Consider the following 27,198-nt stretch of genomic DNA (forward strand, 5'->3'; position numbering starts at 1 on the left):
TTAAATATATATAGAGAGAGTAAGCTGGTGTCAATTTTATGGGGAAATTAATATGAAGACCAAGACTGAGAAGAAATCAATGAGCTGCTTTAAATGAACCCTAGTATCCAAACCCTGAGTTACAAGCTTTAAAAAGGCCTCCTAAAAATACAATATATGTTATCAAGCAGTGACTGGGGTCTCTTGTTAGCTTTCCCTTCTTCCTTACCCCACAAACATCCCACCTACTTAGCCACGTTTCTGAAAGTGAGGGCCGTATACCCGACACTAGGCAAGATGGTTGAAGGTAGCACATAGACCCAGCATTAGATAACATTAAATCTCATGGTACAATTGCTTTTCATATTTTAATATTCAACCCATGGATTACATATAGAAGAGAGTCCTGGGCATTAATAAATTTTTTGACACCTCTCTCATCCTTGCTAATCTTCCCTTTTTATAAGGGCAGAACAGGCCTAGGGCATGGAGCCTTTAGCAAGCCACAACATCTAGTTAGAAGTTTAAACATTATTATTATGTTCTCATTGTAGTTGTTTTTAGGATTAATTTATGATAAGAGAAACTGGTTTATCATTTATAGTGATAATCTCAAATTTCTGATGGGGAGCTAAATAACTTGTGAGATAATCTAAAAGTGCTTTAAAGCCCTGGCCGGTTGTCCAGTGGTTAGAGTGTGGGCCCTCAAACCAAAGAGTCTTCGGTTCGATTCCCAGTCAGGGGCGCATAACTTGGTTGCAGGCTCGATTCTCAGCCTGGGTCAGGGTGTGTGCAGGAGGCAAGCAATTGATGTATGCCTCTCACATCAATGTTTCTCTTTTTCTCCCTCATTCTTCCTCTCTCTTTCCTTCCTCCTTTCACTCTCTCTCAAAATCAATGGAAAAATATCCTCGGGTGAGGATTTAAAAAGATTTTTTTTTTTTAAATAAAAGCACTTTAAAGTAAGACTGTTTTAGCCAAGAACACAGGGCTGTGCCCAACCACAAAAAGGAAAAACTGCCGTCTGCTCAGTGTATCAGCAATTAGCATCAGCATCACAGGACACAATCTTGATCACAGAAGCATAACATCATTTACACATACTTTGAAGCAACAAGCAGCAGGGAAAACTGAGCATTGTCTCATAAGAAGCAACGGTGTTACAATAACAGGAAATGAAGCCTAATATAGCTCAGGGTAAGAGATCTCTTGGGAGGTTCTTGCCAGGAACATGGGTGAGTAAAGGGAGAGAGTAAGAAACGAGATGGTTTTGGGTTTGAAAAAAGAACTCCAAGCCTGCATATTGGGGAACATCTAGATTTTTCAAACTGACTGTAGTGGACTGTGCAGAAAATAAAGCATGTAAGTGAGTGTGGTGAAAACCAATAGCAATGGGACCACTTTAAAATGGAGTTGGAGTTACCATCCAAGGAACTGCTTTGCACATCTTATTCCTCAAACCTTTGGAATGTTAAAGTGGACACGATAACCTTGGGACTGGGCCTGAAGCAACATTATACCCCAAACAACTGTCTGGAAATGTGACAAGAAAGCAGACATTATGACTACAGGACATTTTTTAGAATTAGCATCACTGTGTTAGCTCATCTGCATTTACAGAAACTCCTTCCTCCTGTTCATGTAATTGTTCCCCTTCCCTTTTTCATAAAACTCCTCCCCTTCGTCTCCTAATTGGAACACTATTTGGGTTTCTGCCTGACTCAGTGCTTCCTGGATAGCTATTCTTCTGGATCTCAAATAAATGCTTATTGCCTCTCACTTTGGCTTTTATTTTTAGATTAACAGTACATGGCATCCCCCGTCCCTTTGTCTAGGTCAAGAGCATTTCTACAGCTCTCTCCTGGTGACCCTAGGTGACTTGACTCAAATGGAGCAATGATAGCCTATTGCTTATATCAATTGCTCTGCTTTTACTTTGGAGAGTAAATCAGCAAATCAGCAGTTTCCTTTCAAAGCACATTTATGTAGGTTTTTATATAAAAAAGCCTTGAACAGATATTGGCACACTGATATAAATAGCAACATTATTTACAATAGCTAAAAGGTAGAAGCAACTCATACGCCCAATGATGGATGAATCAATAAACTAAATGTGGTATATGTATACATAGCATATTAGTTACCGTTAAAAAAGAAGGAAATTCTGACACATGCTACAACAAGGATAAACATTGAAAACATTATGCTAAATGAAATAAGCCAATCATAAAAAGACAGATATTGTATGAAGTACCTAGAATAGTAGAATGCATCTACAATAATAAAAGTGTAATATGCTAATTAGACCAGACAGCCCAATGACTTTCCAGAAGTCAGGGTTGTGAGGGCCTTGGCAAGCCACAGTAGCTGCAAGGGCTGAGCCATTTGCACAAATTTCGTGCATTGGGCCTCTGGTAGAGACAGAAAGTAGGATATTGGTTATTATGGGCTGGGTGGAGGCAAGTGGAGAGTTATTTAATGGGTAGAGTTTCAGTTTGGGATGATGAAAAGTTCTGGAGATAGATCATGGTGAGGGTTACACAACAATGCGAATGTGCTTAAAACCACTGAATTGTTGCTCACTTAAAAGTGATTAAAATGATTTTTAAATAATTAATTTAAAGGAAACAGTTAAGCTTAGAAGAATCCAGGTCATACCTGGCTATGGAGAAAGTGGTGAAGGTGTAAGCCATACCTCTCTGTTCCCCACTCCCACCCATCCATTCTCTGCTCTTCTCTGCCCTGCTTTTCCTCCTGAGCCACATCACTGTGCCTCTTGCCTTCTAGCTTCTAGTTGTAGCCACTCAATGGGGAGCAGTAGCAGAGGAATGAGGGAGGAGAGAAGAGTGAGGTTGGAGACTCTGCTTCCCTGGCTCCCTCCCTGCAATATTGCTGCCTGATGACTGTGTCCCTTGGCTGAAGGTCCCCAAGCCCATGCTGGCTCCAGGTTCTGGTGCTCCTTCCACTTGCCTCCTTATACCTAGAGAGAGTAGTGGCTCCCACTGCCACTAGCTCCACAGCTGCACTATCCTGCGTGGTTTCCCCACTTCCCACTAACACCTTTGTAAATAGTCCTTTTATTAAATTACCCAATTTGAATGCACCATCTGCTTCTTGCTAGACTGTGGCTGATACAAGACTATATATAAAGATCAAAGTTTAAGAAACACTGACACAAAGAAAATCTACCTGTATTTCCCCAAAGATCTCTCTGATCCCCCCCAAACTTTCCAGATATCCGGAAAAGGCGATGGTAAGGAGAGTGAAAGGCAGTATCTTCAGCCCCACCCTTCATCCCCTCTCTTGTTCCAAGCTCTTCTTTCCAATTGCTATTTTAACGCAGAGAACTCAATATCTACTGTTTTTCCAATCCCACAGACTATAAATCACATTATTTTTGGTAACAGAATTCCATCTCAATAAAATAATAAATAATTCAGATATTCCATGGAGTTTTATTTTTTAGAAAAGCATTTTTCCTATATATGTTTCTATTGTACAGAGCACAAGGACATGGGGTAATTGCTCTTAAGTATGAGTAAGAAAGCTGAAATGATATCTATATAAGGCTCTTTAAATTGGCATGCAAATAAAGATAGCTCTATAAACTGAGCCATCTTTCCCTTCTAAGGTAGTAAATTACGGGGGAAATAACCACGAGTCTTGCCTTCATTCTTAGTAGTAGTGGCCTAGAATAAGTTGAAACCCCGCCCCCGTCCCTACAATCCAGGGATATGTCCTGTCCAGGCTTTTACTACACACACGTCATTTTAAGGTCACGAGAAACAGTCACACTTGCTTGTAAGTTCACTGGCTCAGGTAAGCAGACGGTCATTTTACTGCAAGAGAAGGGCAACAAGAAGGTATATGTTCAGGGCAGGTTCCTTTTGGTCAGGAGAGAGGAGTAAGAGCTCTGTGTTTTAATGATGTCAGGTGAAGGAAGTCTACAATTGTCTACTGTAGGAGCCTACTGTCCTCCAAAGGACCGGGATGGTAGGACTAATACTATAAAGGCTAGAGGCAGGGTAAAGGGAACGGGGAGTCTCAATCCACACCCATGAATGTGACCAGTGGACACTAAGGAGGAGGAAAAATGCAATTAGAAATCTTTATTCTAATAAAATCTTATATAGAAATCAAATAAGATAGAGATAGATAGATAGATAGATAGATAGATAGATAGATAGATAGATCAGATAAAATGGGGTTTCTTATTTTGAAGTGGGAATGAGGATTTAGATTTCACCCTCTTTGGCTTCCTAACATTCCCAACCCAAGATAGCCCTGCAAGTGTGTCAGGAAAGCCTTGGGTTGTTGTCATCTATGCATCAAAGAAGCAAATCACTTATGATGAGATCGAACCTCAACAAGCATCATATCTAAGGTCAGGATTGGTCCTTATGGGTGTGTCTGGGGTAGGTGCATACTCGGCTTACTTGTCATTGACAGGCAAAGGAGCAGTGCAGAATTTCCCAACAATGATAGTCCGGTCCTTGCTCCAAAACTGGCGAGAAGCCTGAAACTTGAGGTTCACTTGGTGTATCTGGCACTGAGGAGTGGGGTGAGCTAGGACTCCTCTCCCCTGAAGTTTCTGTTTCGGTCTACAAGGGAAAGGGAGAGTAATTATGTAGCACTTTTGATCTTGCTGCCCTTGATCCTTATGAGGTTCTGCTGGTAGCACTGGTTAGCTGTGATATACAAGAGTCAGCTCCGTGAAGGTGGGGATCATGGTCCTTTGTATCACCCCAACAAATCCTTCTGCCCATACCCACAGTTTTGAACATGACTCAAAAAAATATTTGTTTTGGGCTTTTTTTAAGTAAACAAGTGGACACTGCAGCAAAATAGTAGCCCTTGGATTTTCACATCTGAAAAATGTCCCTCATTCTTAGATTCCTAGTTGGAAAAGGTCTACACTTTCAGATTTACCAGTCTTGCATTAGAGCCCACTTTTAGGGCATTCAGGTCAAAGGATTTTGTGTGAGGACTACTCCACCCTTTTTTTCTTTAATGAAAAAAAACTAGCTGATTCTATTATTATAGTCTATGCCAAGCAAATATTTAAATCAATTAAAATTTACTTAATTAAGCATAAAGTTATTTTCACATTTGTCTATAACAATAGGAAATACAGTTCTTGGCATAAAGACATAGCCTTTGGAATTTAAAACATCCCCAACTACAAGATCACATATAGGAAACTCCCATTATTGTTTATGTGATAGTGGATTTGTTAATCAAATTAAAATAATTACATTGTGTAGAATAAAATAAAATAGAAATAATTGATTAGATTCATATTTAAATAATCTTTATTTATAAAATACTATCTTTGAGAATGTATCCATTAAGCTCCCATTTGAGCATAAGTATAATCACTTAAGTAACAGCTGTACTTAAACTGAAAATGGAAGAAGTCAGAATTACTTTTGGAGACCAAAACTATTGTCGAGGCTCTTGTGTTTCTGGTTGTTCATTCAGCAGTAGGCTCACTTGAAGGCAGAATCGACACTGATGGGTACTTACATCTTCTTTCAGGATGTGGTGGTAAAATCCAGCTCTTGGGAGAAGATAATGAGGAAAAGCTCTTGGTGAACAGACATTCCCCATTGCCAACGGAGGAGGTGGTGGGCCAGAAAAGTCCCTTGGAGGAAAATAATCACAGGAAGCTCCATACATGCTTCCTGGAAGTAGAGGAAAAGGAGGACCTCGTCTCATGTAGGGGCCCCTTGCATCCATTGGAAACAAGGAACCTCTGATGGGAGGAACAACGCCAGGGCCAGCTACTTTACTTTTGGTGGGGAGAGATGCATCAGGCATATTTAAATTACCAAGATGATCTTTGCTATCATTCCCACTGGATTCCATTTTGGAAGACATTGACCCATCTGGCATATTAAAACTTCTGTGTTCTGCTGGTCCAGATGGCCTACCAATATTAGCATAAAATCTGTCTTGCCTATGTAGAGGAAGAGCTGGATCAGGATAAGGTTGGCCTGGTGGAGGAATTATCATCCTATGATCCTGTTCCCATGGAGGTGAAAGGGACCCAGTGTGAGAAGGTTCCCTGTGAAGATGAGTTAACTTATCAGAGCTTGATTCTCCTCTTTCATTAGTCACCTGATGGTCCTGAGGATTCCCTGGGCCTCTCAAGTCTCTCCTCCTTCCCCCTGGAAGCAAAGGTGAGAGTCTGAGTGAGCCCTCCAACAAAGTTGGAAGAGAGAGAAAAGCTCTTGTTTCAGATGAAGGTTGACCCAATGGTGACAGACCATATGGGGAATGCTCTCTGCAAAATGCTGTACTTGGAGCATCAAGTGCATACAGATCTTTTTCTAAAAGTTCAAATTTAAGCTCTGTTTCAGTTAATTTCTGTCTGAGGTAAAAGTTTTCTTTCTTTAAATCACCGAGATTTCTTTCAGCAGTCCAAGCTGCCAACCAATTATCATGGGCTTTTTTTTCATGGGAAATAATCTGCCCTTGATAAGAATGAATGGTTCTCTCTAATAATTCTTCAAGGTCTTTGGCTCGCTTTCTATAGGTCTCTAGATCTTCAGTTGCATGGGTGATCTTTTCATCTCCTTTAGAACGTTTTTTCTCTTTCTCTAGCCGGTAATTTTCTTCTACTGTTAACTTCCTGTTAAGTATCTTTTCGTTTTCTTGATACATTTCAGTCATTACTTTAAGTTTGTGCTGAAGCTTTTGATTCTCATTTTCAAGATGTTCATTTTCTGACTGCAAAGATGCGTGTTCAGCCTGGAGATTTTTAATACACTCTATAAGCTCTCCCTTTGTTTTATCTACTTCAGTTAATTGGTTGTATATTTGGTTTCTTTCTCCTTCTAGGGTTTTCAAATAAGCCTTTAACTTAGCAGTATGAATCAGCTTCTTCAAATCTTCTTTTGGTTCACTACCTGAGAGCGAGCTATTTTCTGAATCACTCATTTCCAATTCCAACTTATCATCCCTGACGTCTTCTCCAAGCACTGCAGTCCAGTCTCGCATCTTTAGCAAGTATTCAGTCAGAGATTTGATCTGGTTTTCTTTGTCACATAAAACTTGTTTTGCATATACTTTGGAGTCTTCGAATGTTATTTTCTGTTCATTAAGTTCACTAGCTTGTTCTTTCCATTCTTCAGCTTCTTGTAGAAGCTGTTTCTGGCTTTCCTGAAGTTGGGAACTTTCACTCAAAGTATCGTTTATGGCTATTTTAAGTAGCTCTTCATTCATTTGAAATATTTTGAAGGTGGTTTTGGCTTCAGCTACTTGTGATTTGAGTAATTTTGATTCATCTTCTAAGGACTGTATCCTTTTGGAAATATCCACCACCAATCCGTCTTGTTCGGATTCCTCTTCCTTTAACTCTGTTGCTAGGAAGAATATTTTATCCCCAAATTCGGATTTGGAACTGTTCAGCTTTCCACAGATTGCCTCCAGACTTCGAGTTTCTGTCGGCTCCTCCTCGAAGCTGGAATCCTGTAATGATTCGAAGCTTTCACACTCTTCTTCTCCGAGGCTGCATTTTTCAAGTGGTTTACAGTTTTCTTCCATTAGTGCAGAAAGTTCCGCGGCTCGCTTTTCCTCCTTCCACATAAAGCCGGCTTCTAATCCAACAAAAACTCACCCACACACACAGCAAAAAGAAAAAATCTGACCACGGCTGCACGTATCAGCAATTCCCATAGGACACCATAGGGATGAGGGGTTTTTTTCCCCCTCATACCTCCGGGCAATGCTGCCGAACCCTGCCTGGCCTTGCCAGGACCAGCCCCAGGGGCGCGGAGGGGCGGTCCGGGCTCCTCCAGGCACCGAGGCAGCCCAGCCGGGGGCTCCCAGGCCAGAACCAGGGCCTGAGCCACAATCGACAGCGGAGAATGCGGAGCTTCCGCACGTCACCCGGACCGGACCACTGCGGAGCCGACCGCAGGGGGGGCCTGGGGGGAACCGCGCCCACAGGCCTCCTGGGCTCCTCCGTGACGCCGCGCTGCCCGCTGAGAACCCTCGGCTGCTACTTAGACTTTGTGCCCCGATGATCCGAAGGCCCAAGCCCATCCCGCAAGAGCCTGCGCCTTGCCCTCCCCTCGCCGCCCCACCCCTCGTTTTGGTTTGGGCCAGGCCCAGGGTGGGAGGCGGGGACGCAGGGACGCAGTGAAGTTCCCCTCCTTATGGGGGAGATTCCTAGACGCGTCCTGGGAGCTCGCTCTTAACACCTTTGCAACCGCATAGAAATCTCTAAGACATATGCCAGGGACCGCACGTTTTTGGACAAACTGCCCGTTATTTAAATCATCATAACTACAGATCATAATGCACTTTAGGTGTTGTTTTTCAATAATTATAACATTTTTATTTACAAAAACAAACAATTAAAGTTCCTAGTACTTTTTTAACGTATGGTACTGCGTAAAACATTTTCCTCTATGAAGAGGGACCAAACGAAATTTACATAAGTATCTAGATTCGCTCCCTTTTCCATGGGCGGCACAGACTCTGCAGGCTCTCGTAGGAAATTTTTCTTTCCACTCGCTGGAATACACGTAGGTTCATGCTGCTTCATATCACCTGACAGCCTTTTGGGTGGATCTTTACGAGGTGCTCTCCTTGCACCCCCAGGGGAAGGGCTGGACAGATTTGTCTCTGGTTCTGGAGAGCCTTCATTATTGTCATCCGTTACCCAGTCTCTCGCCACCGATAGCAGAAACTGTTTATACTTCATTTTTGCTTGTGGATTGAGGACGTTGTACACTCTAAATGAATAGAAAAGTCCACAGTTTATAAGGTACAGCACTACTTTTTTTGTCCATTTCATAGTTTTCCTTAGAATGGACCAACACGAAAGGAAGTGTATCAGTTTCGTTGGTTTCCTTCCTTTTTCTGAGAGGGCATTTCTAAAAGCGCCAGGAACTTGAAGACAAAGACTATTCGAATGACCAAAATACAATGTAACTGCAATGCTTTATGGGTTCAAGCAATTATATAGTTTTTCGTAGATTGACCTGCACGGTTTCCACCAATGAGATCGCTTCATTCGATGTGGACAAGACAGTGTGTTGACATCTAAGGTCCATAACAGATGGCGCGTGAAACACGAGAAAGCTCGTGAGCAGTACAAAAGGTGTTAATGAAAGGGGCTTGGGGCTGCGAAAATGGGCTTCGGGCTCAGGCACCGAGCTGTGGCGGGGGCCGCTGAGTGCAGGGGATGAGGGCTTGGGCCCAGGACTCCCCTCCCCCATCGGTGGCCATGGGCAGTGAGGCTTCCCCTGGATCTCAGCCCCAATCCCGGCACTTTCCCCTCACAGCCCCCCAAGAGCCGCTATCTGCACCCCTCGGCAGCCCTGACGGCAGTGTTCCCCGTGGAACCCGCCGGTCTGGGAAAACCCACTGCCGCTGTCATTGCAGTTAGAAAATGCGAGGACTGCTCTATTTTAGACGGAGTCTGAATGTGTGGGTGGGAAGAAACAAAAATCAGGTCTGGAAACTAGACAGAGCTGGGGTGAGAGCCAGGTTTCGTCTCTTCCCAGCCGGAGCCAGAGGTGTGAACCCGGCTCTCCCGCGGCCGTGAGCTTGAATCACAGGGTTTGCTGGTGTTGATGAAGCCCAGAGGCTCCGAGTGAACACGGGATCCAGGACTCTACCAACGCGCCCCATTGGCCTTGCCCTGATTGCCCACCGGTTTGCAAGATTCAGGCACCACTTTGGACTCGTATCCTGAGATAACGATGGAGAGCAGAGTATGCAGTGATCAACCTAGAGAAGCGCCCCAGAAAGGGCCACAGGACCCTAGACAAAAGCAGGACCCCATGTGGAGAAGACGCCTGCCAAGCAGCACAGGCTTGGCACCGGCCAGGCCCACCCGCAGAGCCAGGAGGGCGCCAGGTTGCCTCCTGTGCTCTGGTCGGGTTGCCTTTCAGTCCTCACTGGGCTCTCGGGCAGAAGGTGGGTGAGGCCAGGCCTGGCTCAGCAGCAAGGTTTCCTTTTCGTTTCTGGCCTCCACAGAGATGAAATGTCTTCTTTATGTATTTTTTAACCCAGGGTTAGTCATTTAGTTTGTTCTCCCCTTTTGAGGAAGATCCAGTATAACTTTGTATAAAAGTTGTTCCTGTTATTTTACACTAGAGGCCCGGTGCATGAAAATTCATGTACTGGAGGGGGGGGTGGGGTCCCTCAGCCCAGCCTGCCCTCCCTCACAGTCTGGGAGCCCTCAGGGGTGGGAGGCAACCTGGCGATCAGGGGAAGGCGACGCCCCATTACAACTCTGCTGCTGCCACTGCCGGCAGCACAAGCCTCGGCCGGCCCTGGGTGGCTGGGCAGCCACCATCCAAGGCTTGTCTGTGCCTCAGGCCAGCCCTGGGCACTTGGGGGGCTGAGGGAACTGGGCGATGCCTGGCCTTGCCACACTCCCGCCACCCCAGTGGGGCTGAGGGGACTGGATGCCACCATCTTGTGGCTGTGGGCGCCACCATCTTTGAGTGTGTGGTAGTCAATTAACATATTCCATCCTTATTGGCTGTGGGCGCTGCTATTTTTGAGGGCGTGGTAGTCAATTAGCATATTCCCTCCTTATTGGCTGTGAGTGCCGCCATCTTTGAGGGCGGGACAGTCAATTAGCATATTCCCTCCTTATTGGCTGTGGGCACTGCCATCTTTGAGGGCAGGGCAGTCAATTAGCATATTTCTTCCTTATAGGCTGTGGGCGCTGCCATCTTTGCCATGGCAAGAGCATCAATTAGCATATTCTGTCTTTATTAGATAGGATGTGGGAAGTGTTTTTGAAATATTTAATGTTCACTGGAAGAAGCTGCTTGGATGGAGGAGCTTGCAAACTAGGAGTATGAAGGACGCTGTGAGCAGCTGGGGACTAGGCCCAGGTAAATTCTCTAATTAGAAGGAAATTTGGGGGTTTCACAAAATTACAGAAAGTTGGGGAAAGACCATCCACAGGCCCCCTCCCCCCACCTTTTTTTCAATTTCTGTTCTGCAAGAAAACAAAAACACCAAGGAATTTAAGGTAATCATGTTCTGAGAGTTGGGGAACCGTTTTTCTGCCAGGGGCCGTTTGAATATTTATAACATCATTCTCGGGCCTTACAAAATTATCAACAATCAGCCTGCTATGTTTGGTCAAACATTTCACTAACTCACCCCTAATGCCTTGGCAGGGCCAGACCAAATGATTTCCCGGGCCTTATACTACTAGTGGGCTGGGCGTTCCCCGCCCCTGCTTTAAAAGTATACCTGTTGGAAGATAGTCAATAATATTGTAATACCTATGTGTGGTGTCCCATGGGCACTAGATTTATATGGCTGATCACTCTGTAATTATATAAATGTCAAATCTCATTGGTTTGCACACCTGAAACTAATATAATATTGTACAACTGTAATTGAAAAATAAAAGGTTATTTTAAAAAAGTATAGCTATTGAGGCAATGCCCAGAGATTCTGCTCAGATTTTTCTGGGGTGGAGCTTAGTGGCAGTATTTTTCAAAGCTCTCCAGGTGATTCTAATGTGCAGCCAGAGTTGTGTGTCACTGTCACAGAGTTAAATCCCTCCTATTGGACTACCAATGGGCTGGAGAGGTGACGAAAACACCCATCTAGAAGGAACACACCTTTGAAGTGATCTGAAGAAGAAAAGCCACAATCTACAGGGCTCAGCTAGGCACCTGGAGATCTGGTTGGGGTCCTGCCTGCCTGCCATGTTCATGGTGTGGCCTTGGTGAGCTGTACCCTGGCTGTCGAAGGCTGTTTGGGGGCCGAGAAGTCCTGCTCCTTCCAGCAGAGACTTGTCTTCCCTGAAAGCACAGTGAATGTGCAGCCCTGCAGCCTGAGAAATGTTTTCAAACCCGAAACTGATCTGGCCACACTCCTGTTTAAAACTCCCAGTGGCTCCCCAACCTGGATCTCAGGATAAAACCAAAATCTCTAACCTTCAGGGCCTTGCTTGGAGTGGCCCTGACTTGCCCTTCCAGCCTCCTCACATGGGGCCTTGACCCCCTCCTGTCCCCTCCCAGGGCCATAGTCTCACTAACCCTGACCTGAGCAACTCCTGAGAATCTTAAATCTCTACTCAGCCCTGGCTGGTTTGGTTCAGTGGGTAGAGTTTTGGTCTGCGGACTGAAGGACCCCAGGTTCGATTTCCGGTCAAGGCACATGCCTGGGTTGCAGGCTTGATCCCCAGTGTGGGGCATACAGGAGGCAGTCAATCAATGATTGTATCTCATCATTGATGTTTTGATGTCTCCCTCTCCCTTCCTCTCTGAAATCAATAATAATAATAAAAATCTCTACTCAAATATGTCCTCACACCTGGTCAAGTGTCACTTTACATGTTTGCATAGCATCTGCCCTTGACAGTTGTGCACTTCTACCCTGGTATGTGCGCACACTGGTCATTTTCCCGTCTGTGTGCTTTCCATTCTTCTGCAAACCTTATTTCTCAGGCTCCTCTGCCAGCAGGTTCCAGGGAGAATCCAGCTCAGTTCTGTGCTCTGCCAACACCGCCCTGACTTTGTCCCTCTAGCCCTGGGGTGGGATGGCTCCTCCTGTGGCTGATTTCTGCGTTGCCTCCCATCCTTTTGGGTTTTCAGGTCTCCCAACACATTCATAATCAGTTCCCTGAGTTAAATCCCTTCTATTGGACCACCTGGCTTGGGTTCTGGTTCCCAGACTGGACCCTAACTGAGATGCTGTTTTATCTGATTAGTGAGTGTCTTGCTCATTTGTGAGTAACAAACCAATTACTTTTTGAAGAAGCATGCACTGCTGAGGTCCTTTTCCCTGCCTGGCTTGTAATGTCCTAGCGTTGAGGTCCTCTGCCTTCCCATCTCAAGCCTGGTCCCAACCAGCTGCTAGGCCCAGGTGTGACCACAAAGGAAGGAAACGCTCAGCCCTTGTTCCAGTAACTGGCACCACCCAGCATCAAGCCTGCTGGCCCTCCCTTTGCATTCATTTGCTACCTGACACTGCCTGCAATTCTGCTCTGGTAACTCACCCAGTGCTGCTCCCCTACTCAGGAGTGGGTGCTTCCCAGGCTCCGGCCAGCCCTTCCTAATGGCTGAAGTCCTCCTACTTTTGACATCCCTGATACCCCCTCCTGGATACCTGAGCACTGCTTCCTATCAGGGACACAATTTCTATGTTTTTATCACCTGTTGGGACACCCCATCACTGCTGCCTGCCTGCCTCATCTGCTCCTGTCTGAATGCAATATGCTTGAACCCAGTACTGACCCTGAACCCAAGACAGTTGCCCAGTATGTGTCTGTGGTAGATTCTCCCCTCACCCCCAGCCCCAGCCCAGTGGGCTCGGCTCACTCACCAATGATGACACGGTGCCTGTCTTGGGATGTGTGTGTGTGTGTGTGTGTGTGTGTGTGTGTGTGTGTGTGTGTGTGAAATAAAACTATGTCCTAAGGAGAGAAGCCAGCCAGCCGTGAGGGACACTTACTTACATGGTGATCTTGCCTGAAGAGGTGGCATTGCTGCTAAAGAAGGTGACCACGATATGGGTGTCCTTGTTTCTTGGCTCCTGCAAGTTAAACTCCACAAGGGTGTGATGCGCTAGGAAACCAAAGTAGAGCAGACAAGTGAGCTAGAGGTTGGTGGGTGCAGTGCCCAAAAAGCCCCCAGGAGAGCACAGCAGTGCGATTAGAAATCTCGGCCCTACCTCTTCGTAGCTGTGTGACCTGGAACAGATTACCTGTCACTGCAGATCCTCAGCTTCTTCGAGTGTAAATTGAGGAAAATAAAATAGATCCCTCACAGGTCTCAATGAGAATTAAATGAGTGACTACATATAAAGTCCATAGACAGTGCCCGTGCTTCAGAAGCATTCAATCCATGTTAGTTTTTATTATTACTTGCAATGCTAGAATGTTCCACTCTACCCTGTTTGGTGATGTTATCTGGTAGTGTGATTTTAAAAGAACCAAAAAGAGTATCTCTTACACTAAATAATTAAATCACAAATATAGTAACGCCCCTCCCCAACCCCACCATTCATATACACAGTGTCGGGGAGCAGAGGGTGCCTATGTGGCATCTCCCCCTGCCAGGCAGCATGGTCACTGGGGCTCTCAAGGCTGGTGTCATCGACACAGACTGTGTGAGATGCCTGGCTCACGGCAATACCCCTGTCTAAGTCACTGAACCTGCTAGAACCTGCTGTCCCTCTGGCAGGAGAGGTTAAGGAGTGCAGCCTCCCTAACACCCCACTATTTTCTTATTAAGAGGTAGGCCCATCTGGTGGCATTTTGTAGTAACTTTGGTCTTGGAACATTTTCACAGACTCCTTTGGTGACTGGGACATAGCTGGAGAAGCAGTCCTTCCCCTTTCCCCTGCCTGTGGTCCCTCCAGGCTCATGGGGTTAGTGACAGGACTCAGGAGAGATGCCAAGAACTCACCAGAAGAAAAGACAGCACTACATGCTCTCCCCCACCCCCATACACACACCCAAGAAAGTGCCACACCCCCGCCATCTCTCTTTCTCATTTGTTTACTATGGGACGTAGATTGTTACGGTGATGGACAAGGTTGAACTGAAGTGGATAATTGTGATGTGAGGAAATAAAAGCTAACCTACATGAGCCTTAGGAATTTAATTATACCACTTCTTTGCCAGAAGTTATCATTGATCAAGAAAGTTTCCTAAGGTTCTGCTTCTCCCTGCTCTACATTATCTGGAAGGCCCAGGAGGACCAGGTCTGCTAACGTTGAGTCAGTGGGAACAAATTTGCGTAGGAGTATGACATGGGAAGCAGCACACAGAGCCCTGGATGGTTGATCAAGAGACGGGATACAAGGCCCAGCCCTGCTGCTTACCTGCTGTGTTGCCTTGTCTAAGTCACTGAACCTCTCTGTGCTTCATCTGTAAACAATAACTCCAGCATCACCTCATAGAACATGATGAGAATTAGGTAATAGAGAAAAGGTTCTTCTCTATTACCTCATTTCATCTTATCTAGAGAAGATTGTTCTGCCCTGCTGGTGCAGGCCTGGCAGGGGTATAGGGTAATCCCTGTCCTGGTAAGCACTGCTGAGCCCAGCCCAGTGCCATGATGGCCTGGGAGTGGGTGAGAACAGGGAGCTGCCAGCTGCCAGCACCACCTGCACTACCAGGTGGAAGACTATACCCCGAGGGAATGGAAGGTCCCAGCTTGAACACTCAGAATAGAAGCCTCAAAGCACAAAGGCAAAAAGGTTTTCCTGAACAGACAGGACCATGCTTCTGGGGGCATTAGGAGGAGGTCTCACAACAAATTTAAAACAGAAAAATGATGGCTACACGAATCTGCCTCAGTAGCGACCTTCAAATGCCTGTAATCTCCTTGTGCTCCCTGTGCAGACAGGGAGGAGCCAGTTCAGGTGGCCCGGAAGCTGCCTGGGAAATAGAACTGGACGTCTGCTCCCCACAGCACTGCCTCCACCGCTGGACTAAGCAGGCTGACCTCCAAGGGGTGCTGAGGACAGGTGAGTAGCTGAGAAATACAGCTGTAAAGAGCAGGTTCTCAGAAGAGGAGCCAAGAAACAAGTGTGGAGGCAGGTGGCATAGGAAGAGTAGATTTTGGAATCAGAAGGCCTAGAGTTGAATCCTAACTTTTTCACCCAGCTATGTAGCCTTGGGCAATCACTCAGTTTCTCAGAGCCTCCCTTTCCTCACACCTACCTCTCAGAGTTGGGTTATCAAGGGAGCTGATACATGTGAAAAGCCCACAGTTAACTCTTGTAACCTACTTTGTTCCTAACAGGGAGCCATGAATTCTCTCTGGAGTGAAACTGGAAACACCTGCATCTACTTTCCCAAATTGTCTGATTGATAAAGGGAAGGGAATTATTAATTATCGGGTTCTAGTCACTGAGCTACTAACTTTCTATATACTATTTTATCTGTGTAATTGGTTCTTCAAAGTAGATACAGTACAATTATTGTTCCCACTTTCTACATAAGGATATACATTCAGAAAGATTAAATAACTTGCTCCTGGTTACACAGCTGGTGAGTGGAGAAGTTGAGATTCAAATCCTGGTCTGTAAGACCACAGAGTCTGAACTTTGATCTCCCTATCACACTGCACCAGACCTTCTAGTACGAGTAAGGTATGGCCACAAAGATCCCTCCAGCAGCCAGACACAGTTGATCAGAAAATCAGTTAGAATTAGCATTAGCATGATAAATTTATCATCCTAACCCAGCCTACTTCTGTTCTGTGCACACAATAAATCAGATGAGATCCCAGGATAAAAACACAAACCAGGAAGTAGGGTCACCCTAGTTAAGATGCAAATCATATAGGGAAAGATGATGTTTCAGCCTACAATGTAATTCATAGATTCTAAGGCTCACTTTTCTCTCACATTTAACATCTTTATAATCACTGGCACCTTAGCTTCAATGAAATGCTAAGGTTGGAAGCAACAGTGAACAGTTGGGATCTATGAATGGGCATCACCTTCAGGAAGGAAGAAGCCAGAAGTACATTCGAATACCACTCTAGAGAGAGCCCACACTGGAGGGGCAGATTTGGGGGTAGCTGAGGTGGGGGACTAGGATCAGTATATAAATAGGAAGATGCTCCCAAGTCCTCATCCTTAGTAGAGTAATGGGTTAAACTGGCTCTGAAAGTTCTGGTTCTAACTGAGACCAGTAGTGGCTGTGCCCCACCCCTCCCATGACATCTTTGCCCCAGTCCTTCACCTCCCACCTTGGCTACCAAGCTGGGCTGGACACAGCCCAAGCCAGAGCCCTGGACTCTGCTGGACAGCACACTGGCAGACCTGAGCTGTGCATTTTATTCCCCAACTCACCACAGTACGGAGCCCTGGAAGTGGTCAGGAGGTAGACTTTCACTTCCTTGGGAAGTGGCTCTATCTTGACACCACCTTGTTCCACCAGCCCTAGATGTCAAGAAACAAAGACAGCAGAGTCCTGAGACGGCCATTTCAGAGTCCATGGCATCCAGCCACATATTGATTAATTCATGCACCTATTCATTCTGCAAGCAACCACACTGCATGCTCATTACATGCCATGCCCTATGGTGAGTCCCAGGGTACATGCAACTCAGACCAGCTGCGGATAAACACACAAGTAAACAGGAAGTTTAGATCACCTGGCCCATTCTCAGGAGGTATTTCTAAGAAATTTGAAATTATGTCTCCAACTTGCAAAACAATCTACATGACAGTTGTTTAATGGCATTTACCTCCTGGGTAGTAGGAACACAGGAAATATTTGAGCTGAATAGTGGTTGACAAGTAGGGAAGGGCATTCTGGGCCGAGAGTATAGTTTCAACAAAGGCACAAAGAGTACGGAAACATACAATGCTCTCGGGAGTACAGGAGTTAGCATCCCCGGGATGTGCCATGTCAGTGAAAGTACAGTGAGAGATGAGGCTGTTGTGAGAGAAGTGGGTGTTACACCAGCCAGTCTGTCACATCTGAGGGAAATCATGACATATGCCCAACAAGCAGGCAGTAATATTGATTTGCTTTATTGTGGGAAGCTAGCCTTACTTTACCATTTTGTCAAGATGAAATCAATTTCATTCATGTGAGCAATGCCAGGCTGTTGTAGCTCTGAGCCAGGGGTGGGAAGTGGGAGAGAGAGAAAGGGGAAGGAACCATTTACACTCCCCAGAGTTTTTCCTGAAGCCCTTCATTCTGGAAGAAAACCCCAGGATGTTTTCAGCAATGATCTGCACAGGTGAGGCAACACCAGATCCCTCAGCCTTTCCTGAGCCCTTCTCCTCAGAATGGCCTGGATCATCCAGGAACGTGCCTGAGCCGACCAGCAATTAGGCACCCCTCCAGCTGGCACATGGCCACCACAGCCTCACACCTTTAAAGTGGGCCATGTGTGCCAATCTTGGGGACTTCCCCCACAGCACCTTGATTTAGGGACTACCAGGAATTCAAGAATGGCTGGACCAACTCAAAAGACCTTTGTCCAGCATCCAGTTTACAAGTGGAGTCAGAGGCTCTGGAATATAGCAATGTTTCTAGAGAGTATCCTGAGTCTGGTCCTGCAGGGGATGGGCTGTGTGCATGGTAAGGGTGTGTGCAGGGTGAGTATGGGATAGGGAAGCAGTACAGAGAGTGAGGGATGGTACACCAGGCCAAATGACACCCTCCAGGTTAAAAGAGGCTGAACACCCCATCGATTAAGTTTTCTTTATCACAGTTAGGTAGATTTCTTGACCATTGATTAGGACCTAGAGTGGTGACAGCTAGCAATACTTGGACTTCCCCCAAATTGTCAAAGAAAACAAAGAGGTAGCATTTACCAATTCTTGGACAGGAAAGCAGAAAAGGATTAAAACAATCCAGACAGTGTCCAGCAAGGAAGGCCTTGTAGCTACCACAGGGAAAGGCCATCAGAGGACAGAGATTCTCCAGGGCGCTGATGTAGAGGTCCACAGCCCTCATATGATCACAGATCAGATAACTATAGCCTGAACAAGGGAAAGAAACACAGCCACATTTTCAATGAGAGGCAAAGGGAAACTCTCTCATGCTTCTTACCATAACTCTATTGAATTTTCTATTCCAGTAGGCTATAGATACATAGGATGTCCCCTGAGCCACATTTAAAGAATATGAATAGACATGGTTACTGCATTCTTTCTTTCCCTTTTCATTTTACAAAGATACATATACTTAATCTATGGGAAAAATTGTTGAATTTGAGACCCATTCTTCTGTGATCATGTTAATTCTCTTTTAGAAAATGAGAGCATACAGACTTGGCAATTCTAATCCCACTTCTCAAAATGGATATCTTGTCGGCACATTTTACCTTCATCATCACTCACACAACCAATTTTTTACAAAAAAAAAATTACAATCTCATTAAACCCAACCCAGTAACAAGACTATCAAAGGAGTCAGTAGCAAGCAGTTCATAGTCGACCTCTGAAGCCAATGTGCTGGGGTTCACCTGGCCAACTGACTGATATGCTCACTTTGCCAAATGTCCCAATTTATCAAAAACTCGGTTTTCTATTGTTATTGTTTACTATTTAAAATTTTGCAGTAACTCATATTGGATGAATTGGCTGGGGCTAAGAGGTCTGTAGTTTGCCAAAATTTCAGGGTTCGGGCATCTTCAAATCTCCCTTCATCTTGGGACACCACCCCTCCAACCCTGAAATCAGCAACCAAGTTTGAGCTGTGTGCTGATTCCCCGCTTCCCCAGCCCCCGGTTGGGATGCTCTATGGCCAACCTCCTTCTAGCTGCAACAGGGAGCTGGGAGAGACAAACTAAATCCTTCTCCAAGTATGCTATGAAGAATAAATGAGAAGTGGCCAACTAAATGCCATAGAAATTTTCAAAAGCCATTAAAACCATACTATCCCATCTGATAAAAATTGCCAGGAAATATATAAGTTGGAAAATCAGTAAATTTGATTAGTAGTTATTCAATACAATGGTCAAAATAATCCTTAAAATGAAAATGTCAAAAATTTGGTAAAGCAGGAAGAAACTATAAAGATAGTCAACAGAAATGAGGATAAAATTCCTATATGAAATGCTGATAGTTTGACTATATTCATACGAAGAATATAAGAAGACTAAACAACCCTTAATACTTAACTTTTGACAAATTTAATGTTTTTAAAATGCTAAGAATATGTTCAATGAATATGAAAAATAACATTCATAAAAATATACTTAGAAGAGAAGAAATGTATGTTTATTGATGTACTCAAGAAGATTATCTTGAAAAGAGTTTTGGAGGACTGTTAAATTTAGTAAGTTTGGGAATATGGTCACTCAGTGAATTGATCCTTTGGCTACCTAGCTTTGGGCATGTTGGTCTACTTCTTCCACAACTAGGTCTGTAAAGAATGTAGCTAGTGTGGACTCTTGCCACAAAGCAGGACCCAAGAAGAATAGAGATTATTGCCTTGAGTGATGTCATATCATGGCAGTGCCTAAGAAGTGGGGAGGGCAGTGTATGCATGGGGAAGGCTTTCAATTTTAGTCACTTCTCCTCAGAATTCGTGGGCTCCAAAGACATCCATTCAACAAGTGCTGAGCAAGACATTACGGGACATAGCAAAGGACACTGGAAGGAAGACCTTCCGTGGCCCACACTAGCAGACTCAACACAAAGGGTATTGGCGACTTCTGGCCTCTGGGGAAGCCAAATACCTACTCTCTGAGGCTTTCTGACCTGCATGAATGAAGGTGGGACACCCAGGTTGGTCTTGGCCTCCGTTGACAAAGTAGTCCACATGTCCAACAGGAATCCGAATACCCAAGTCTGAAAGGAGGCAGAAGCCCGTTACCGTCTTACTGCAGGGGCATATTGCCCAGGTCCCACAGCAGAGTCCACTGGCAGCAGAGCCTGAGGTGTGACCTTATGAGCCCACCTACTCTGTGTTCTGAATGAGCACCCACCTCACTCCTACATGCTATGAGAATGCAGGACTAACCCTTACGTTTCTAAAGAGGGTTTTCTGGAAGAAAGCACAAAATAAATCCATAAGATGCTCATATTTGCCTAATGAAAATCAAGAAAACTATCCCTTAACATAAGTTTTAATAAATCAGTAGGTGTTATAAGCTTGGTAAGTTTCCTTGTGGAATAGTTTCTATTTTATTTCAAGCAATAGTTCAGATATATATGTTTGGGGCCACATTTGCACATTCTCCCACATTTTTTTGTGCTCTCCCGATGGAGCAGAAATATGACCTGGCTCTAGAGAGAGGAGTTTGAGAGACTATACACCTCATTTCATCATCATGACCATGTCTGATCCCTCAGACTGGGTTGGATCCAGCTACTAAAGACAAAAATTTTCTCCATATCATCTACCATTATTGTAAGCAATTGATTGTGTATTATTTGTTTAATGCCATCTATCCAGGTATTAAGCAATGACCTAGGAGTTATTCTTGATTCCTCCCTTTCTTTCATTCCCTACATTTATCCCATCACCTGTCTGGTCAGCTCAAAATATATTCAAAAATATATTTTGAATCTTTCTACTTCTCTCTGTCTCTACTGCCACCACTCTTGCCACCGTCATCTCTCACCATCACCTCTCAGTCTTACTGCAAACACCCTCTAATGTGCCTCCAGGCTTCTCTTAATGCTCCCCTGCAAGTCCATTCTCTGCTTAGTAGCCACAGTAATCTTTTAAGGATATTCAATCACTGCCCTATTCTCACTGATCATACAAGAATAATTTAAACTCCTTGCCATGGCAAGCTGGTTCTGCTTCCTCCTCTTCAACCTCACTCAGTGCCTCACTCACTGCACTTTGCCCTGCCCCCACCCATATCGAGGCTTTCACTTTGGCTATCTTCTCTCACTAAATTGGTCTTCTCCCAGCTCTTCTCAGGGTTGGTTCATTCACATCTGCAAAGTTTCATGTCAAATATGTCTTTGGGTAGACTGTCCTCAATAATTCTACTTAAAGTAGACAGTCTACCCAAGTTACCCTCGAACTCAGATCCTTCTTTATCATAATCACAATGTGTAACTACCTTGTCTGTTTATTTGTATGTAAGCTCCACACTAGCAGGGCCTTTACCTGTCTTTTTTCTGCTACATCCTCAATCCAGCAGAATACCTGGCACATCTGAGTACCTAATAAATACTTATTGAAGGAATAAATGAATGAATGTTTGCCCAGTTAACCTGTAACTTCCACATGGGCAGGGCCTAATTTACTGTATGTCTGTTCACTGCAGTGTTCCCAGTATCTATCTGTGAGATGAAGGAAGGAGAGGTTTGAACACTATGATTGCATGGGTTTCGTCTAGAATCATCAATCTGTTAGTCTTGGATGCTAAAAGAAGACTTCTGAGCAAAGGGAATGAGACATGGACATCTCTCACATGAACTGCACACACTTTGGTAGGGACAGATGCTATTTCTTCCTTTACCCATCATGCTGAGCACAGAGCCTGGCATAGATTCATGACATTTGATAGGGAGTTGAAATGAGGAGGAATGCCCACTCCCTTTCTAACTGGTCAGAAGAGCTTAATTTGGCCATAGTGGATTCAGAGTTGGGATTTTTTCCTGGGCCTGTCACTACTGGAGAGGGGACTTTTCACTCTTCACTGGGACTCATCCCCTGGAGGCCTGAGAATCTGTCCCAGGAGTAAAATGTCCCGTTCCCCCCGGGCCAGGCACAGTCACCCTGAAAAGGCAGCATGACTTTCCCATATGTCAGCCAAACAGCAGTGCCCACCCTGGCATTACGTCAGCACAGGGTTAGTGTTGAGTCAAAGAGTGAGACTGGTCCATAATTGAAAAAAATCTCCGGCCTGCTGCTAGCTAAAAATAAAACCATTCATCTCAGTGCTACGAAACTGAGAGAGCCTGCGGGATGCTAGGGAGTGCCTCACTGTGCAACAGAAGTTCCGCAGGGGCGGGAATCTGCCCATAGCCACCCAGAGATATGGCAACCCCCTAGCCCTCACCCTGCGCTCATTCCCCCACCCCAGGAGGAACTCCCAGCTCACTGTCGGTGTCTGTGTGGATGGCTTCCACGAACAGGGCGTCTCCAGCATCCAGGCGCTCCTCCAGGCTGGCTCTGGTATACTCTGGTCCAGCAGGGTCCAGGCCTACAAGGACAGACTGATGGTAAAGACCCCTTTCCCCTCAACCGCAGGACCCCTCCCAGATCCACCACACACCTACCTTGACAGCCCTTTTGGTTCAGAGTCCCCCAACAAGAACCCAAGAGTGGATAACTAACTCAGAACTCCCATACCTAGGAACCCCTGTTCTGCTGTCTCTAACCTCTTAATGACCCAAGTCTCTGGCTCTACAATAAGCTTAATAACACCAACTATTTGTTAATGTGAGTGATATTAATCCTCATGGAGTAACAACAATAGTATAATTTTTGAGCAGTCACTATGTGCCAGGCCATCTGCTGAGCAGTTTTACACACTCTACTGCAGGAGGCTGAGTCCAACAGGTCATAATAAATGCGAAAAGTCCTCAAAAGGCTAGTGGGCCTTTTGAATATCAGCATTATATTACCCTGCTGCTGGCCAAACAGCTGAGGGCAATACCCCTAACCTAGCGGTTCTCACCCTGTGGGTCGCAACCCCTTTGGGGGTCGAACAACCCTTTCACAGGGGTCGCCTAAGACCATCGGAAAACACATACATAATTACATATTGTTTTTGTGATTAATCACTATGCTTTAATTATGTTCAATTTGTAACAAGGAAAATACAGCCTGCATATCAGATATTTACATTACGATTCATAACAGTAGCAAAATTACAGTTATGAAGTAGCAATGAAAATAATTTTATGGTTGGGGGTCACCACAACATGAGGAACTGTATTAAAGGGTCGAGGCATTAGGAAGGTTGAGAACCATTGCCCTAACCTGATAATCCTTTATTGTTTACCAAACCTTACCTTTGATATGTATGTTTGCTTTGCTAAAGGGAAAAATGTGTAAATAAAAAGCCGTGTCCGAAACCGGTTTGGCTCAGTGGATAGAGCATCGGCCTGCAGACTGGAGGGTCCCGGGTTCGATTCTGGTCAGGGGCATGCACTTGGGTTGCAGGCACATCCCCGGTGGAAGATGTGCAGGAGGCAGCTGATCGATGTTTCTCTCTCATCGATGTTTCTGGCTCTCTGTCTCTCTCCCTTCCTCTCTGTAAAAAATCAATAAAAATAATATGTTAAAAAAAAAAAAAGCCGTGGGTCCGAAGATTTGGAGAGCCACTCCACTAGAGAGCTGGTTTCCACCTGGCTTTCCCCATGCATTCCAAATTTATATTTCTTGTCTAGTATATCCATTTATGTCACAGCCCCTTCTCCAGATTCCTGAACCCTTGCTGCAAAAAGACTGCGGCACTCTAGTCCTCACAAAAACATAATGAAGGAAATATTACTATCCCCATGTCTTAGTTTGGACCCCTTGCTCTCTCCCTCCCAAAAAGCAGACCCTGAGATAAGAATTCAAAAATGCAAGCAGTGACTTCCAATCAAAATGATGGTATACATAGATCTGGTAGTCACATTCTCCCACAACCACATCAAAATTACAACTAAAATACCGAACAACCATCATTCAGAACTATCTGAAATCTGGCCAAACCAAAGTCCTACAACTAGAGAATTAAAGAAGAAGCCATTTTGAGACTGATAGGAAGGGTGGAGGTGCAGAATGGGCTGTGGAAGTCTGCATGAGGAGCAAGGGATCCCAGCCCCACACCAGATTCCTCAGCCCAGGGTTCCAGTGCCGGGAAGAGAAGTCCCCATAACTTTAGGTGGTAAAAACCAGCAGGAATTGTAGCCTGGGGGTCAATTCCTTCAAGTGATGCCAACAGCAATCAAGGATCAACTACAGCAGGACTGTGCACACAGCTCACACAGGGACTCATCTAGAGTGACCAGCTCAGATGACTGGGAAGGCTAGGCCCTACAGGATATCTACTACACAAGGCCACTCTACCAACTCAAGGAGACATAGCAGCTCTACCTAATCCATAGAAATAAACACAGGGAGGCAGCCAAAATGCAGAGGCAAAGAAACACATCACAAATGAAAGAACAGAAGAAAGCTCCAGAAAAAAAACTAAATGAAATGGAAGCAAGCAAACTACTAGATACAGAGTTCAAAACATTGGTTATAAGGATGCTCAAGGAACATAATGAGAACTTCAAAGAACTTAGTGAGAAAATCAAAGACATGAAAAAGGACCAGTCAGAAATAAAAGATACACTAACTGAAATGAAGAATAATTTACAAAGATTCAACAGTAGAGTAGAGGACACCAAGAATCAAATCAAGAATTTGGAATATGAGGAAGCAAAAAACACCCAATCAGAAGAGCAAAAAGAAAAAGAAAAAAAGAACCCAAAAATATGAAGATAGTATGAGGAGTCTCTGGAATATGGAGGTGCCAGAAAGAGAAGAGAAGGAGCAAGGAATTAAAAACCTACTTGAAGAAATAATGACAGAAAAATTTCCCTACCTGATGAAATAAATAGACTTGCAAGTCCAGGAAGCACAGAGAGTTCGAAACAAGAGGAGCCCAAAGAGGCCCAAACCAAGACACACCATAATTAAAATGCCAAAGGTTAAAGACAAAGAGAGAATCTTAAAAGCAGTAAGACAAAAGCAGTTAGTTACCTTTAAGAGAGTGCCCATATGACTGTCAGCTTATTTCTCAACAGAAATTTTGCAAATCAGAAGAGAATGGCAATATATATTCAAAACAATGAAAAGCAAGACCTACAACCAAGATTACTCTAGTCGGCAAAGCTATCACTTAGAATTGAAAATTAAATAAAGAACTCCACAGACAGGAAAAAGCTAAAGGAGTTCATCACCACCAAACCAGTATTACATGAAATGTTAAAGAGTCTTCTTGAGGAGGAGGAAAAGGAGAAGAGGAGGAGGAGGAGGAGGAGGAGGAGGAGGAGGAGGAGGAAGTAGTGCTGGAAGCTAATTCCAGCAGGTCATAAATGCAAGAAGTCCTCAAAAGGTTGATGGGCTTCTATATTCAGCAGGCTGGATCATATTACCTGCTGCTGGAATAGCTGAAAGCATTTCCCCAAACCTAAATATTTGCAAATATTATTGCCTGTGCCTGACAGCTGAGGGCAGTTCCCCAACCTGACAATGCCTACTGTATACCAAATCTTACCTTTAATATGTATATCTGCTTTGCTTTAGGGCAATTTGTGTTAATAAAAAGCTAAGGGTCTAGAGATTCAGAGAGCTTGGTTACTGAAGTTAGGTCTCCTCTGGCTCCCCAAAATGCCTTCCAAATTTATATTTCATGTCTAGTTTATTAATTTACTCATAGCCCCTTTTCCAGATTCCTGAACTCTTCTAGATGCAGGGAAACACCCCAGCAAGAAGAAGAAATATGAACAATAAAATGACAATAAATACATATGTATCAACAGTTGAATCTGAAAATTAAAATGAACTAACAAAGAATCTAATGAACAAAATAAACTGATGAATAAAATAGAACCAGAGGCATGAAAATGTGGAACAGACTAAAGAATCTCAGAGGGAAGGGGGGAGAAGGGATGGGAAGAGATTAACCTAAGAGCTTATATGCATATATACATAACCCATGGACACAGACAATAGGGTGGTGAAGGCCTTGGGTGGGGCAGGATCCAGGTGGAGGGGGAAATGGGGAAGGAAACTGGGGGGATACCTGTAATGCTCTCAACAATAAAAATTTAAAAAATGCAACTGGCTTATTTGAGAGATGACAGAAAGCTAGTGAGGGAGTGGAAAATAGAGTGACAGAAGGAAGGACATTTTTAATGAATGGAGTATCACTTTGGGCAAGTAGGTCTCATCCCACTGGGGCTCTCTGACAGGCTTGTAGAACATGACTCAGAGTTGTTCTGCTGGATGGTAATTTCCACACAACTCTAGCCCCTAATCGATTAACAGTAGTTCCTGAAGCATAAAGAATACTGCACTTTTGCAAGTATTTAGCATACTGTTTAAAGGTGATTTCCACAGTGGACCAAGAAGATATGAGCTATTAACCTAAAAATGAAAGATCTTTCAAAGTGAGAGGCAACAAGCACTTATTTGATATAAAAAAGAGTAGCTATTCAGAACCACTGATTCAGGCAGAAATCTACATAATGTTCTGATTAGGACACAAAGCAAGGGATAGTTACAAGAAAGGGAAGAGGAACCATTACATCACTGGAAGGAAGGCATTTCTATTGATGCAGATAAGCTAACATAACGACACTAATTCTTTTTTTTTTAATATATTTTATTGATTTTTTACAGAGAGGAAGGGAGAGAGACAGAGAGTTAGAAACATCGATGAGAGAGAATCATCAATCAGCTGCCTCCTGCACATCTCCCACTGGGGATATGCCCGCAACCCAGGTACATGCCCTTGACCAGAATCGAACCTGGGACCTCTCAGTCCGCAGGCCGACGCTCTATCCACTGAGCCAAACCGGTTTCGGCGACACTAATTCTAAACAGTGTTTCTAATTCAGTCCAGTAGTCATCAGCTGGTAGACATATACCTACTTTCCTTTATCCTTGCCAACTGTTCTTTGGGACACAATGTTGCTTAAGGCCCAGTCCAAAGGTTATTTTGCCCTGTTTTAGCATTCCAAAGGTTTTAGGCATAAGATGTGCAAGGCAGTTCTTCTAGGACAGGGGTGGGCAAACTTTTTGACTCGAGGGCCACAATGGGTTCTTAAACTGGACCGGAGGGCTGGAACAAA

At 44.5% G+C, this 27,198-nt stretch overlaps 2 protein-coding genes across 3 annotated transcripts in view; both read right to left on the reverse strand.

Moving 5' to 3' along the window:
• Positions 1-3,414: 3,414 nt before the first annotated feature.
• The window catches only part of PLA1A (phospholipase A1 member A), a 37,757-nt gene continuing 13,973 nt past the window's right edge, over positions 3,415-27,198 (reverse strand). The window contains exons 5-11 of one of the 2 annotated variants that reach the window (XM_059687766.1): positions 22,461-22,562; positions 20,155-20,244; positions 18,262-18,429; positions 16,783-16,872; positions 13,430-13,538; positions 4,416-4,580; positions 3,415-3,818 (exon numbers count right to left, since the gene is read on the reverse strand). In XM_059687766.1, coding sequence (XP_059543749.1) covers positions 3,734-3,818; positions 4,416-4,580; positions 13,430-13,538; positions 16,783-16,872; positions 18,262-18,429; positions 20,155-20,244; positions 22,461-22,562 — 809 coding nt within the window. In that variant the 3' untranslated portion in view covers positions 3,415-3,733. Of the gene's footprint in view, positions 3,819-4,415; positions 4,581-13,425; positions 13,539-16,782; positions 16,873-18,261; positions 18,430-20,154; positions 20,245-22,460; positions 22,563-27,198 lie in introns of those variants that run through there. The other variant, XM_059687767.1, reaches the window with a different exon arrangement.
• On the reverse strand, positions 4,589-7,679 carry LOC132230385 (melanoma inhibitory activity protein 2-like). Its single transcript, XM_059687765.1, has one exon. The coding sequence runs from the start codon at positions 7,567-7,569 to the stop codon at positions 5,422-5,424; it is 2,148 nt and encodes a 715-aa protein (XP_059543748.1). The 5' UTR covers positions 7,570-7,679; the 3' UTR covers positions 4,589-5,421.

This window comes from Myotis daubentonii, chromosome 3 (assembly GCF_963259705.1).
Source record: "Myotis daubentonii chromosome 3, mMyoDau2.1, whole genome shotgun sequence".
Classification (NCBI taxonomy): Eukaryota; Metazoa; Chordata; class Mammalia; order Chiroptera; family Vespertilionidae; genus Myotis; species Myotis daubentonii.

What these genes read in the sequence shown, in the direction of transcription:
- LOC132230385 (XM_059687765.1), bottom strand. Translation starts at nt 7,569, where the DNA reads ATGTGGAAGGAGGAAAAGCGAGCCGCGGAACTTTCTGCACTAATGGAA.